At 41.6% G+C, this 14,480-nt stretch overlaps 1 protein-coding gene across 1 annotated transcript in view; it reads left to right on the top strand.

The window, feature by feature from the left end:
- The window catches only part of Ttc27 (tetratricopeptide repeat domain 27), a 121,246-nt gene that overhangs the window by 64,423 nt on the left and 42,343 nt on the right, over positions 1–14,480 (top strand). Inside the window, exon 13 of the mRNA XM_051181867.1 lies at positions 12,530–12,757. Coding sequence (XP_051037824.1) covers positions 12,530–12,757 — 228 coding nt within the window. The remainder of the gene's footprint in view (positions 1–12,529; positions 12,758–14,480) is intronic.

Here is a 14,480-nt window from a genome sequence, read left to right on the forward strand (position 1 = left end):
CCAACCCAAAGACAATGACTATTATCCCAAAATTCCAAGGGTAGGGAAAGGGGGCGTTGTTATCTTAAGGTTACTTCCTGCTGAAATGTGATGATGATTGCTCCAATGGATCCTGTAGGAAGAAAATTTTTAGCAACCAAATTTCTCAACAGAACTGGTTGTGACATATGTAGCTAGTCACTGTGTGGCAGAAAATGCTTGACTGTAGTTCTATTTGAAATTCTGGCCAGGGTGTAATAAAAAGGTGCACCATTACAGCTAGCTAGTCATGAGTTGTCTCGAGCAAAACAGTCTCAAACCGGTTTTAGGGTGATGTTTGTAGTTCCGATGCATCAGGTTGAGTCAAGTGGAAACGATGATGTGGGGCCCCATCTTCTTTCCTGAGAGTTCAAAGACTGCTGTTAGGAATCGTTATTATGCCTTGTGGAAAAGTTACACATCAATATTAAAGTAAAATTTTTAAGTTTTAAGGTATGCATTAGGGAAAGACAACAATAAGCATTAAAAGGTATGTGATAAAATTAGGATTTCAGAGAGAAAATTGCATATAAGAAATGAGTCCCCAGATTTTGTTTTCTTCTGCCTTACACCAATTGGCTTCTTGATTTAAGGCAGAAACCATGAATTTAATCTTAACAACATGATTGAATTTAGAGAAGGAAAGCCAAATCCAACTCCAAAGCCAGCATTGGTTTATATGAATTGGGACTTCAGGAATACTAGATAGTAGAGAGAAATAGATTTCTGTATAGAAATAGTTTACTACAATTAAATATTTTTACCATATATCAGATTCTGCTTCATTAAGTGATTGTTTCTGAAGAGCTGTCTTCTGTAGGTACCTACATGTTCAGTGTCTTTTGGCTGTTTGATGATAGGTTTTCTCTGTTTTCCTGTAAGAACAAGAACAGAACACTTCCCCTACCTTTGAGAGGCCTCTGCACACCTCATGGGACCTAATTTGTTGGATGACTTGTCATTTCTCTTCATTAAGATGTTTCTGTGGTTCAACTCGGATCTTGATTAACTTAGATGGCATCCATAGTTTTTCTTCTCCTGTAGATACAAATGCAAAACCCCTACCCCAACGTAACACATATCCTGCTTTCCATTCTGAGGTCAGTACATCCTGGAAGTACACTGGCTGATTTAGTTCAGAAGTTTTTTCTATTGTCCAGTGTCTTTCTGCAGCTGTTTTTCCCTTTTCATCAGCATTAAGAAAGTTTAATGTTAATAAAGCATTATGTAATCTGTGTTTGGGTGTCTTGGTTCCTCCTGCCTGTTTATGGAGCATTTCTTTTAAAGTACGATTGGATCTCTCAACCACTGCTTGTCCTGTAGGATTGTGTGCTTTATGTTATAATACTCAAAAAACTGTTTCAATTTGCTGGAGACATATGCTGGAGCATTGTCAGTTTTTATTTGTGCAGGTGTGCCCATAATGGCCATTACCTCTAACAGGTGTGTGATAACAGAATCAGCCTTTTCAGAGCTCAGAGCAGTAGCCCTTTGGAACCCTGAAAATGTATCTATAGTGTGATGTACATATTTTAATTTTCCAAATTCTGCAAAATGAAACATACCCATTTGCCATATTTCATTCCTATTTATACCTTTAGGGTTACTGCCTGGTAGTAAAGGAGTTTGGTTATAGAATGAGCAAGTAGTACATTTCCCTACTATTTCCTTGGCTTGTTCCCAAGTGATAGAAAAATCCTTTTTTAAACCTTTGCTGTTCACGTGGTGTTTCTTATGAAACTCTGAGGCTTCTAGCACACTTCCTATCAATAAACGATCAATTTCATCATTGCCTTGTGCTAGAGGACCTGGCAGACCCGTATGGGATCTGATGTGTGTTATATATATAGGATGAGTCCTCCTTCTGATAGTATCTTGTAACTGTATAAACAATGAAGTTAATTCTGTATTGTCAGGCATAAATTCTGCAGTCTCAATGTGTAAAACGACACTCTCTGTGTATTGAGAGTCAGTAACTATATTGAGGGGTTCTTTAAAATCCATAAGTACCATGAGAATGGCATACAATTCTGCCTTTTGTACAGAACTGTAAGGGCTTTGAACCACTTTGCTAATTTTTCCTGATTTATATCCTGCCTTACCTGATTTGTTTGCATCAGTGTAGAATGTATGAACTCCAGAAATAGGTGTTTTTCTTACAATGCGTGGAAGAATCCAAATCGTTTTCTTTATGAATTTGATTCTCTCAGTTTTGGGATAGTTGTTGCTAAATGTTCCCAAAAAGTTACTGCAAGCTCTCTGCCAATATTCGTTATCTTTCCATAAGGAGGAAATTTCCTCATTAGTTAAAGGTACTATAATTTCTGCTGGGTCCCTTCTTATTAGCTGACGAAGTCTTAATTTACCTTTTATAATCAAGTCAGAGATCTTTTCTATATATGTTTTTAGTTTTTTATTCTGTTTATGTGGTAGGAATATCCATTCTAATATGATATCTTCTCTCTGCATCAAAATCCCTGAAGGATATTCTCTAGATGGTAATATAACCAGAATACAGTCTAGGTTTGGATCCACAAAGTCCACATGTGCTTCTAGTATCCTCTTTTCTACCCATTCTAATTCCTTCTCAGCTTCAGCTGATAGTATTCGTGGACTATTCAAGTCCTTATCTCCTTTTAGGGCCATTTTCAGGTTTTTCAAATCATGCCCTTCTACTCCAATAATCGTTTGCAGTTGAGAAATCTCTCAATTTTTGAAGATCATTCAGAGTCTGGTAGCGATCTCTTCTGATCTGTACTTTTTGTGGTCTAATTTTCTATAGACCTATTTTATATCCTAAGTAGATGATAGACTCTCCTTTTTGTATTTTTTCAGGTGCAATTTGTAATCCCCAGTGAGGTAAAACTTCCTTTACTTTCTCAAACATTTTTTCTAATATTTCTCCTTTAGAGTCAGCTAACAATATATCATCCATGTAATGATAGATTATGGATTGTGGAAACTGTTTACTAATTATTTCTAACGGTTTTTGTACGAAATATTGGCACAGGATGGGGCTATTTAGCATTCCCTGTGGCAAAACCTTCCATTGATATCTCTTCACCAGTTGAGAATTATTGTAATTAGGTACCGTGAAGGCAAATTTCTCTTTATCTTGTTCTTGTAAAGGTATCAATAACTATAATAGGCCATTCTTTGGGTATCAAAGAAGGCAAGGGCATACCAGGCTGTAGAGAGCCCATTGGCTGGATAACTTTATTGATGGCTCTCAGGTCTGTAAGCATTTTCCATTTACCAGATTTCTTTTTGATCACAAATACAGGAGAATTCCAAGGGCTGGTTGATTCCTCAATATGTCCAGCATTTAGCTATTCCTGAACCAGGCTTTCTAAAGCTTCTAACTTCTCAGAGGTCATAGGCCATTGTCCTACCCAGACAGGTTCCTCTGTTAGCCATTTTAAAGGTAGGGCTTTTGGTTCCTCCGTTTGTTCAGCACTTGTATTCTGTTTTTGTACAGCCTGGATATTTGGTATCTGTCTTGTATAGTACTTTATAATATTTTTTTTCCACAATCATGAGGTCGTTTATGGTTCCTATCTAATACTGGAGGGATGTTAATCTGTGTATTCCATTGCTGTAATAGATCAGGACCCCATAAATTTATCACTACATCAGCCACATATGGTCTCAACCTTCCTCTCTGTCCTTCTGGTCCTATACATTCAATCCATCTCGTGCGTTGTTTTACCTGAGACAGGGTTCCAATCCCTAAGAATTGAACATTTACCTCATGCAGGGGCCATCTTCGGGGCCAAGATTTATTAGATATGATAGTTACATCAGCTCCTGTGTCCAGGAGACCCTCAAACAGTCTATTATTCATCTTAACTATCAATCTAGGCCTATGACTATTTATAGCGGTTTGCCAAAATATACGTTTTTTATTTCCTTCTGTCATGTTTGATTCAACTTCCGTCACTAGTTTGTCATCCAGAGCGGTATGAGTTTTTATAATAGGCACAGAATTTTCTAATTGTCCTGTGGGAGATTGTCTTCCACTGTGACTGGGAATGTTCGGACCACCTGTGACGTGGGGGCCTTCAAGAGCCCCCCCCCTAAGAGTTTCCCGATGGTAAAGGGTGTCCTTGCTTGTCTCTGGTCAATCTACACTCATTTGTCCAGTGTCTGCCTTTGCCACACCTTCTACATAACCCAGGAGGCTGAGGCCTTCTGTTTGATTCATTCCTGGGAGTGTTATTTCTAGGGAAGCTTTGCCTACAGTTTCTTTTTAGATGTCCTATCTTACCACAGTTATAACATCTGACATGTTGATATCTCTTCAAACCTTTGGAGATGTCTTCTCCTACCCAAGCTTCTAAGTCACCATAGTAAGGAACTCTGTTATCTTGATGTCTTCTCTGACCTTTAGATATGGCTTCTCCTACCCACGCTTCAGTCTTATTGTCATTATACTCAGTGTTGCCTGTATATAGGACCCATTCATCCAAGGGTGCAGATCGCATTTTTAAAGGCCAAAGCACCTGTTTGCATTGAGGATTCACATTCTGTTAAGCTAAAGATTCTATATGTATTCGCCTAGCCTCTATGTCTGTTACTTCTAATTGTATTGCCCTAGATAATCTTTCTAGAAAGACGCTAAAGCGTTCTCTAGGTCCTTGCCTTATCTTGGTATAGGGTTCTATCCTCTCTCCTAATTCATGAACCTTATCCCAAGCATTCAAAGCTTCTGTACTGCATAGAGACAAGATATGTTCATCATAGGCAACTTGGGTTTCTGGGTCAGCATAGAGACCCTCACCAAGAATTTTATCTTGGGGAGCTTTATAACCTTTCTTTAAGCCCTGAAGTTCAAGAGCTTTTGCTGCCTCTCTGCATAAAGCCGTCCATTCTAATTGAGAGTAGTTTTCAAGGACAGCTGATATTAATTGATCCCAATCCTTAGGGGTTACCTTGTTATTCCTTGCCCATGATTCTAATAATTGCTTCACATATGGTGAGTGCATGCCATAAGAGACTACTGCTTCCTTTATACCTTTTAAATCTTTCATACGTATTGGTTCCCACTGATATGCAATGACACGTTTTGGGTGTTTTTTCGTTGCTGGTTTTTCATTAATAGATACAGGGAAAGCTCCCCTGACCCTAAATGGTGTGGGAAATTTTAAGTCTTTTTCATGCCCTGTTACCTGTAGTTCTTCTTCTGATGTATCAGACTGAAGGTCTTCTAAAGCCTGAAATCTATTCACCATTGTTTCTTTAAGTGTCTGAACTTCTTGAATCAAATAACTTTCTAGAGACTTCATTGCATCAGTCAGTTTCTTACTTTCTCCAACTACAAATGATTCCATGTTTTTAATCTTCTCATCCTTAGATATTATCTGAATGGCATGTAAACTGCCTTCCAGAAACAATGTTCTATCTGCTAGCTTGCCATTATCCTCAGACATGGAAGAGATTCTATCATCTAGTCTTTCTATCTGATGTTCCAGTTTTTTAAACTTATTAGTAGCTTCCTCCGACCAGGAATGAGCTGTTTCTGCTAGCATGTTAATGCATTGCATTGTTTCTGTTCTGGTTATTGAGGTATCTGACATGAAACAAATTCTGTTTTTTACTTGGTCATTTTCATGTACCACGGTTTGTATTCTACCTGTCAGCTCTCCAACGCCATCTTCAATATTCTGAACCTTTCTTTCTATACTTTCTATGCTTTGAATTCTGTCATTTTCAATGTTTCGAATCCTTGTTACTATGTCTCCTGTGGTTTGTACAAGTTCCTTATTGTTTGCTGTAATATCAAACCATTTCTTTAAGAATATCATGTTAATGATGAAACCCATTGCTATTGCAAAATAAAAGTACATATTGTTCCAGTCATAAGTTTCTTCTGCTAAAATCCCTTCTATATATGAAGTAAAATAATTCCTAAAGTCCTGCATTGTAAAATTATCTGCCATAGTTATGGAACAATTGATCTCAGATGTTATATCAGCTTAAATTGCAAAGGATGTTACAATTACCTTAGGTGTAATTCTGCTATCCTGGAACTTTGATGCTTTTAGTTGTAGATCTCAGCTTGTGGTAGTTATGCCTGGAGGTGTACCACCAAATAGCTTCCAGCCGCAGAGGACCTGTCTGATCCCGGTTCTGCCCGGAAGTGTACCGCCAAATATCGTCCAGCAGCAGACGATCCTTCTGATCCCGGTCCCTGTAGAATAGCTCTTAACAAACTATGGCAAGTGAAATTTTGTTAAAAGGAGACTTGTGGAATTGCTGGGACCACAGGACTAATGGTGGGGAAAATGCACAAGTAGGGCGGGTGCCGAGCGGCTCTGCGCAAAATAAAGTGCAGTGCGGAAATGGGCAAAAAATGAGAAGCGATGAGTGCCTTCTCAGGCCCGCTTTGGCGGCAAAGATCTCCTTTGCCGTAAGGAAGAGGCAAATGTCCCAAAGCTGTGGTGAGTCCACCTGGTTAGGCAAGGGACCCTGCCCTTGGGAAGGTGGGGAGCGGCGTCTGCCGCCTGGGTGAAACCCAGGTCCCATGAAAATCCTAATCCCGCTTCTGACACCAGATATCGCGGTTAAATAAGGATCAGGATAAACAAATAGGCCGAATAGATGTTTATTCAGGGAGAAATAACTTACAACCTAGACAGATGAACACCAGGAAATTCCACCCGATGCTCTCCTTGTCCGAGTCTAGCCAGCCAGAGAGCTTTTCCCGGCTCTTCCTCTGACCTCCTTCCACAGGTCACTTCCGCCCATGGCTCTACCCCTAATGGGCGTGGTCAGTGCCACAGAAGGACTATCTCTCTACACCACTGCTTTTTTTCTGTTGTCAATCCATAGAATAACATTAAGCCTGGAGAGATTTTTTTGTTTTTTAGCTTTGTGGTTTTTGGTTGGAGACCGACCATTTGATTTCGAAATAAGAGTTTAAACTTTGTCTCACATGGTTAATATCTATCTATCTATCTATCTATCTATCTATCTATCTATCTATCTATCTATGTATGTATGTATCTATCTATCTATCTATCTATCTATCTATCTATCTATCTATCTGTGTCTCAGAATTATGATAGGGATTGGGGTAATACTGACGCAGTGACTGAAAATAACCTATGTGTCCCCATTTAATGGAAGATACAAAAGGTAAAGGTGAAGTGGATGTAAAAAGTAAAACCATCAATAAGGTTGTGCAGCAGGCTTGCTTTTTTTAAGTAGTAGATACTTTGAATACTTTGGGGAATAAGGGGTTTCCTGGGAAGTTCTTGTCAGAGGATCAGGCACAGGTCTTTAGAAGTCTGTGTGGAACCCTGACACTGGTACAGAAAGCAGACATTAAAGGGGAATCTGAGATGCCAGTCTCCACTGATGTGAGACCATGAGGGGAACTTGAACAGAGGCCTGTGGGGATCTCTGAGAACTTTGTAGCTGGCAAGCCTGTGAGCCTCTCAATGGGAGACTCACATAGAGCCTGGAGTTGCTTTGATCAGCAGGGCTCACAGCTGACAAGATCAGCCAGACAGATCAGCCAGACACACATGGATCAAGGGCTAACAGGGCTTGCCAAGCTGCTCTGGCTTTTGTTTGGCCAGGTGTTTGCCCATGACCATGTTAGCATGCAAAGGCTGTTGTTTCGTTCTGCCTTGCAGTTCCCCAGGGGGTTCCCCACTCCTGGGTTAAGCATGTTGACAGGACAGGTAAGCGTTCAGTCCTTTGACTTGGGGGTTTGGTTATCTGGAAGAAAGCAAACTACTGGCAAACATTTTGTAGATTATATCACACAACTAAAGAGTTTGGACAGGGAAACTTCAAACCATTTTTCTCTTTATAGGTGTTTAGAGCATATAAGATTAATCATTTATTTCACAAACCTTGTATCTTAATGACCTGGTGATGTGACCACAGTACCCAAAAGAGGCAACTTGAGGAAGGAAAAAATAACTTTCATTTAGTTTCAGAGGGACTCTGACCTCCATGGTGGAGGAGGTGTACAAGAGTTGGGGCAGTGTAGGGTGTGGCAGAGGCAGAAGTGCCTCACCAAGAAACAATGATGCCCAGATCAGTCTGGGCATCCCCCTTCAAAGGCCCCATTTGCTAAAGGTTCTGAAATACTACTGATAGCTGGGGACAAGTGTTAAAATAAGAGCTCATGTGTAATATTTTAGATTAAAACTAATTACTTGTTTTAGTCAATAGGTAAACTCCTTAGGGGTAAATTATGAAGATAATTTTTATAAATTGAACATGGTCTCAATTTCAGTGGATGAGTTAACTCTTCTCTACACATTTTAGCACCTTTGAAGTTTCAGCAGAGTGCTCTGTGGTTTATGTAGATGTGCAGTTCTGTGGGATTTATTCTTTTCAACGGAGAGGTGAAGCTGCAGGGACCATTGCTTTTGGCTCACTGTACTGCAGTCATACCCTGAGGGGTTCTGCTGGCTGCTCATTCTTTCTAGCTTGCTGTATACTTGGGAACTAGGGTAGTAATCACTGGCTGGTTCAGATACTTACTTACTAGGCCTCTCTCTGGAATGAACCGACTCCTACAAATTCTTTAAGTTCCAAGCGATTAATATTAATCAAAACTAAATCTGGGAGAGGATATCTTGCCATTTTCCCCAGATTCAAATATATGGTAATGGCTACGTTTGCGTCTTTACAGCTGAACAAAAGAAAGGACTTTTGCTCTGCACTTGGTACATTATCACACGGTCCTTTCTGAGTGGTATTTGTCCTCCTTATGGTGTCTAAGACACTGAGTCTTTGAAGATATTGGGGGGGTGGGTAGGGACTTGGTGAGAGCTGGTGTCTTGAGTAGAAACTCACACCTTTTAAAGTGTTACATAGAGCAAGATCCACCTTCATTGGCTGCCTGTCTGCTTTGGTTGTGATCAGTCAGCCACCACTTACAATCCATGCTGGTCCAGCTGCTCAAGCATTTCTGTGGATGGCTGTGTCTGTTGCAAATCACCATGTCTATTTTGCTTGCAGTGCAATTGGCAGGTCTCTGCTACCTTGGGTCTCATGATCACCATTGTAATCTGGAAGCTTGTGACAGAAGAAGTTCTCCCTAGCTTTCCCCTGTTACGCGGCACGTTTATAATAGTACTTTTCAAGTTGGCTGCTTCACCCATGTGCACGGTGTTTCCCAAAGCCAAAATGAAGGGAGCAATCCCTAGGCCCTGGATGACAAAGTTGGGGTGAGTGAGCAGGTTGCAAATGATAAATTAATAATTTTTCCATTGTGAGTATTAGATTCCTTCCTCTACATTACATGAGGAATTTCTGGTATCTCAACTTTGCTTAGTTTTTGACCACATTTGAGTCCAAATTTAGTTATGTAGTTGAGCACATTATTTAGAACCATCCCCAGCTGTTTGAATTAATATTGTGAATCAAAACTCTGTTACGCGTTCAGCCTGATTTCAGTTATGATCCCATTTGTCTCTGGTTTTACACCTCTAGACTCTTTTTGATACCAAGGTTTTCTCTATATAAATTAAAATCGTTCAGCCCCTTCTAAATGTGAATTTATATGTCTAGAGGCAGTGACTAATAGAATAATGGAGGTGTCAGTCATGGTATCTTTTTCTTTTGATTTTTCGAGACAGGATTTCTCTTTGTAGCTTTGTATCCAGGCAGACCCCGAACTTACAGAGATCTGCCTGCCTCTCCCGAGTGCTGGGACTAAGGTGTGCACCACCACTGCCCAGCCTCAGTCATGATATCTTAAGGTGAAGTAGGATCAGTCTTGAACAGAGATTGCTTCTGATGCTTCTGCTAACATAGGACTCAAATGAAGTTGGGGAATTTCTGTTCCTTGATTAATCTAAGTTCTTGAGTCTGGTCTTTCATGACCTTTGGTCTCTTCTGTTTCTGTCTGTGATGGAACACTCAGCTCACTCTCCTGCCTTCCCTACCTCTATGTATGAGTTTGCCCAAACATAGTGGCTTGAGCCCACTTAAGTCTTCCCTTAAGTCGTTTGCTTCTCCTCTTAGTTTGCAAGACAGGAGTTTAGGGAGGGTTTGACTGGCTTTGGGATTTCTCACAGTTACAGTTGGGTGGTGGTGAAGTGTGGGTGCTTCATGGAGCTTCAGGTACTCATGTTGTCAGAAGTGCTGCACATTTAGGAGAGCCTGAGACCAGCTGGGATTTTTTCCCCCTCATCTCAGAGCCTCTCTATGGTTTCTCGTCATGAATTAGCTGAGGGACAATGGGACTGCTTAATGGCAGCACAGGCCTCTGACCCAGCATCCAGGAAGAGCTTCCAGCTTTGAAAGTGTTATTTTTGCCATAGTCCCAAGCCCACTCAGAGCACTTGCTAAAGAATAAAAAATTATGTGTAGCCAGAAGTCCACTGAGAAAGTAAAAATAATAGACTTCATGAACCGTATGTGATAAGCTCCAACTTTTACATAGGACTGATAAGTCCCAGTCTGCCCTATCTGTGCATCAGAAGTCCTGAAGGAGGCACCAGCCTGACAGTGACAAGGACAATAAACCCCATGAGGTCATCAGAAATTCCCTGATCCTCTGCCTTGAGAATGAGAACATCCAGGGCTATTCCTTCCTCTGACTAGTGAGTTTGGAAGCAGCTGACATAGTTTTTGCTGGTGTTCCTTCATGGTGCCCTGCCACTCAGTACACAAAATCCTGCACTTTAGGTACTTTAGTCTGAGGCACCAATATGGCAATTCCAGAATTCTTTCTTCACTGGGTATTAAGGACTGCCAGGGTTTGTACCCTTCACAATCATGGCATCTTCCAACTCAACAGATGAGATGTGGTCACAGATTTCCAGGGAGACAGTGCCTGCAATCACATCTGTACCTAGTGACTGTGATATTTATTGCAGACCACAGTCTCTGCTATAACAGGGTAGAACAGAAAGGAATTTTAAGTAGTCAGCCTTGGAATTTCTGGAATGGTGTGGCACAAAGTTTAAATGCCATCCATCAAGAGAAATGCTTTGAACCACACTGTAAGCTTATTTCACTAAAGATGGTGTGGCCTCTACCATATGAAGTTTTGGTTAAATGTTTGTCTTATGGGTCACAGAGGCTTGTCAGATACATTAATAACTTTTATATTATTTTTGAATAGAGGACTTGTGTTCTAAAACATTGAATTATAAAACTTCATGTTTATTTTGGCTTTCAGGGACTTATAATTGTTTTCCCATGGAAACTGTTTAACAAATTTTGATTCCATGTGTGGAGTAGGCTTGACAGTCTTAAATTACCTGTACTATATCACAAATGTGAAAGTGCTAACACCCAAAGACACTTGGTGAAGTACATCCTTTATTTAAAAGAGTTTATTAAATCAGAAACTGTAGTAATTACAGACATGTCTAACTAAACCCAATATACAGACTTTCAGCTCTATCAGACAGGATGGCAGACATGATCGAAGAGAGAAGAGAGATGAGGATGTGTGGTAGTAGTAAGCACAGAGTTAGCTTACGTGGCCACACTGTGGACATCAGTGTTTAAGTTCTGAAGCTGATGGGCTGACTGTCTGAAACCACATGTGCCTGCCTGCTGTTGGTGTCACCAATCAGGCTGGGTATCTTTTGCGACCCCCTCCCCCTCCCGGGCAGAATCATGGGTAAACAAGGAGAACTTGGTTAAGCCTGATCTTGGGCAGTTGTATTGTTGAGCATTTGCCAGCAGTGATCAGGTAGACAAGTGGAGCAGCCGCAGGTTGTACCTGCTAGAGCTATGACTCCAGGTGAAACCTTGAGGACTAGGCCCCTGGCTCTGCAGCTCTTGTGTAGGTCTGAGGAGTAGGGATTCCTTAGCCTTTGGAACTTACAGTCAGGACTCTGAGACCTTTGGTTCTAAAGGACCGGTAGGCAGCTTTCTGGAGCCCAGCCAGGGACTAGTGCCTGCTCATTCTCTCCTGTTTCTTTCTAATCTGGCTCCTACCTCTATCTTCTGGCCTTTCTACATGCATTGTCTCCTTTGGGACTGCCCTGTGCCCCCTCTTCAACAACTTAAATACAGAACACTTAAAAACCAATAGTGCTGTGGAGCGAGAGGATAAAGACACTTTGTCTGACAGCAGCAGTGAGCCAAGGGAAGCAGGCAACGCGTGGAGCAGTGGAATGGGGGAACAGTGCCACGGTGGAGCGGTGCCGTGCTGTGCGGTGCTGCGGTGGAGCGGTGCCGTGCGGTGCGGTGCTGCGCTGCGGGGAGCGGTGCCGCCGTGCCGTGCGGTGCGGTGCTGCGGTGGAGCGGTGCCGTGCTGTGCCGTGCTGTGCCGCGGTGCTGTGGACCTCCTGTCAGGCAGGAGGCTCTCTAGTGCTGGGGGATCCCAGGGCCTTGGAGCAGGCCCTTCCTCTCCTTGTTCCTTTTCACTTATTTTCCCTTGGGCCTTTCTCAGACAGTCTGTGCTCTCCGGCCGTGAAGTGAGCAAGTAATAGAAAACACACAGGCTATGAGATAAAAGTTGTGCATGTGCTAAAAATGACAGTTAGTTACAATTAAGTGATTTTTCTATTTTTGTTGTTCCCAGGCAGAAGAAATCCTCAGGCGAGAACTGGAGAAAAAGGAAACACCAAGTTTATACTGCTTGCTTGGAGATGTCCTGCAGGACCACTCCTGCTATGACAAGGCCTGGGAGCTGTCCCGACACAGGAGTGCACGAGCCCAGCGCTCCAAAGCCCTCCTCCATCTTCGGAACAAGGAGTTTCGGGAATGTGTGGAGTGCTTTGAGCGGTCCGTGAAGATTAACCCCATGCAGGTTAGACCTCAGAAAGCCTCCAGTTATTGGCTTGGGGTTTTCTTTCAGTAAATACAGTAACATTAGATTGCATTATTGATCCTTTAGGAGAGATGTCTAGATTTATATACACACAGATAAATCAGAACATTTAAAATATATCTTCTGTATGTATGTATGTAAGTACATTTGTCTGTGGGCACATGTGGGCAGAGGACAACTTCAGGTGTTAGTCCTCAGAAGCTGTCAACCTTGTGTTTTGAGATGGGGTCTCTCATTGATCCAGAGATCATTAAATAGGCTGTGTTGACTGCCATTGAGCCTGGGGATCCTGCTGTCTGCGTTTTCCCAGTGTTGGGATTAGGATTGTGTGCTGTTACCTGTTTTTTTTTTTTTTTTTTTTTTTTTTTCATGGGTTCTGGGAATTAAACTCAGTCCCTCGAGCTTGAACACTTTACTGATGGAGCCACCTCTCCGTTCCACATGAACAACTTTGTAAGATTTGAAAAATTAATGCAAAAGGTATCTAGCTCCTGATAAATCTGCATGAGAGGTCGTATTTCTGAGGGAGATTGCCTTTATTGACACATAGTGATACCTAGCTGGTGATGTGATTTTATGAGGGACTATCTTTTCCCTCCCTGCCAAACTTGACATTTGCTCTCACTTCAGTGGTCATGGCACCTGCACATGCACACTGACTTGGATAATTCCTCTGCTGGAGACTTGGCTTGCTTCCCACCCTTTACCTGTTAAAAAAGGTGTGTGTACACAGCAGCAGGAAGTGTCTTTTACACTGAAAACACCAATTTGCTTAGAGTAGGGGAGGCTGACCTGTTGGTTTCTCAGGGTACTAGCTGGAGAACTGTCGTGTGCCACACATTAAATCCACGAGCGGTAGTGAAAGCCTATGAGAACAAGCCTGCAGTTTGTGTGGTATTTACTATTACAGATAAGCAGCAAGGCTCTCCAGTGATCCCAACTGTGCGGTGCCTTCAGAGCAGGCCCTGTTTGTTACCAGTAATAAAGAAAATGATATATCTAAGTACAAACTTTGTTGATTTTTTTAAAAACTCATAAACGTAATATGGATTTATAGAGGAACATAGAACGATTGGGTTATTTGATACTGTATTTGGTTTGATGGAAGCAGTTGTTATCCTCTCAAGTGCTCATCAGATAGCTTGGTTCTGATTTGACTCAGTATGCTTTGTTGAGAATAGTTGTCACGTGGGCTGGACAATTGCTTAGCAGTAAGGGACACTTTGCTCTTGCTGAGGACTGGAGTTTGGTTCCTAGCAATCATCGGGAACTCCAGTTCCAGGGGACCAGACTCTTTCCTCTGACCTCCTCAGGCACCAGGCATACACGCACAGTGCACATACACAGGCAGGCAAAATACTCATACACATAAGATAAATAAATCTAAAAGAAGTTTGTAAAGCCATTGCCCACAAATCTAGGTACTACCAAAGATGACATGAATACTTCATGATGTTAGTCTCTGTGAAGATGGGATCTGAAAAAGGCTGGGAAAGCACAGAGTCACAATTTTTCTTTCAGTTGAACGTTAGACTGCAGCTTTATGCATTCCATTTGTGAGCTGGCAGGTAACGTAGGTTCCTGTCAACTGACAAATACTATTTTCATGGAAATCCTGAAATCTGTTTTTAAATTTGTGTCAATTTGAGAAGCAAGGTTACATATTTTGGTCCACAGGAGAGTATTTAGCCAGTGTGTCAAG

Source organism: Phodopus roborovskii, unplaced genomic scaffold, assembly GCF_943737965.1.
Source record: "Phodopus roborovskii unplaced genomic scaffold, PHOROB, whole genome shotgun sequence".
In the NCBI taxonomy this organism is placed as follows: domain Eukaryota; kingdom Metazoa; phylum Chordata; class Mammalia; order Rodentia; family Cricetidae; genus Phodopus; species Phodopus roborovskii.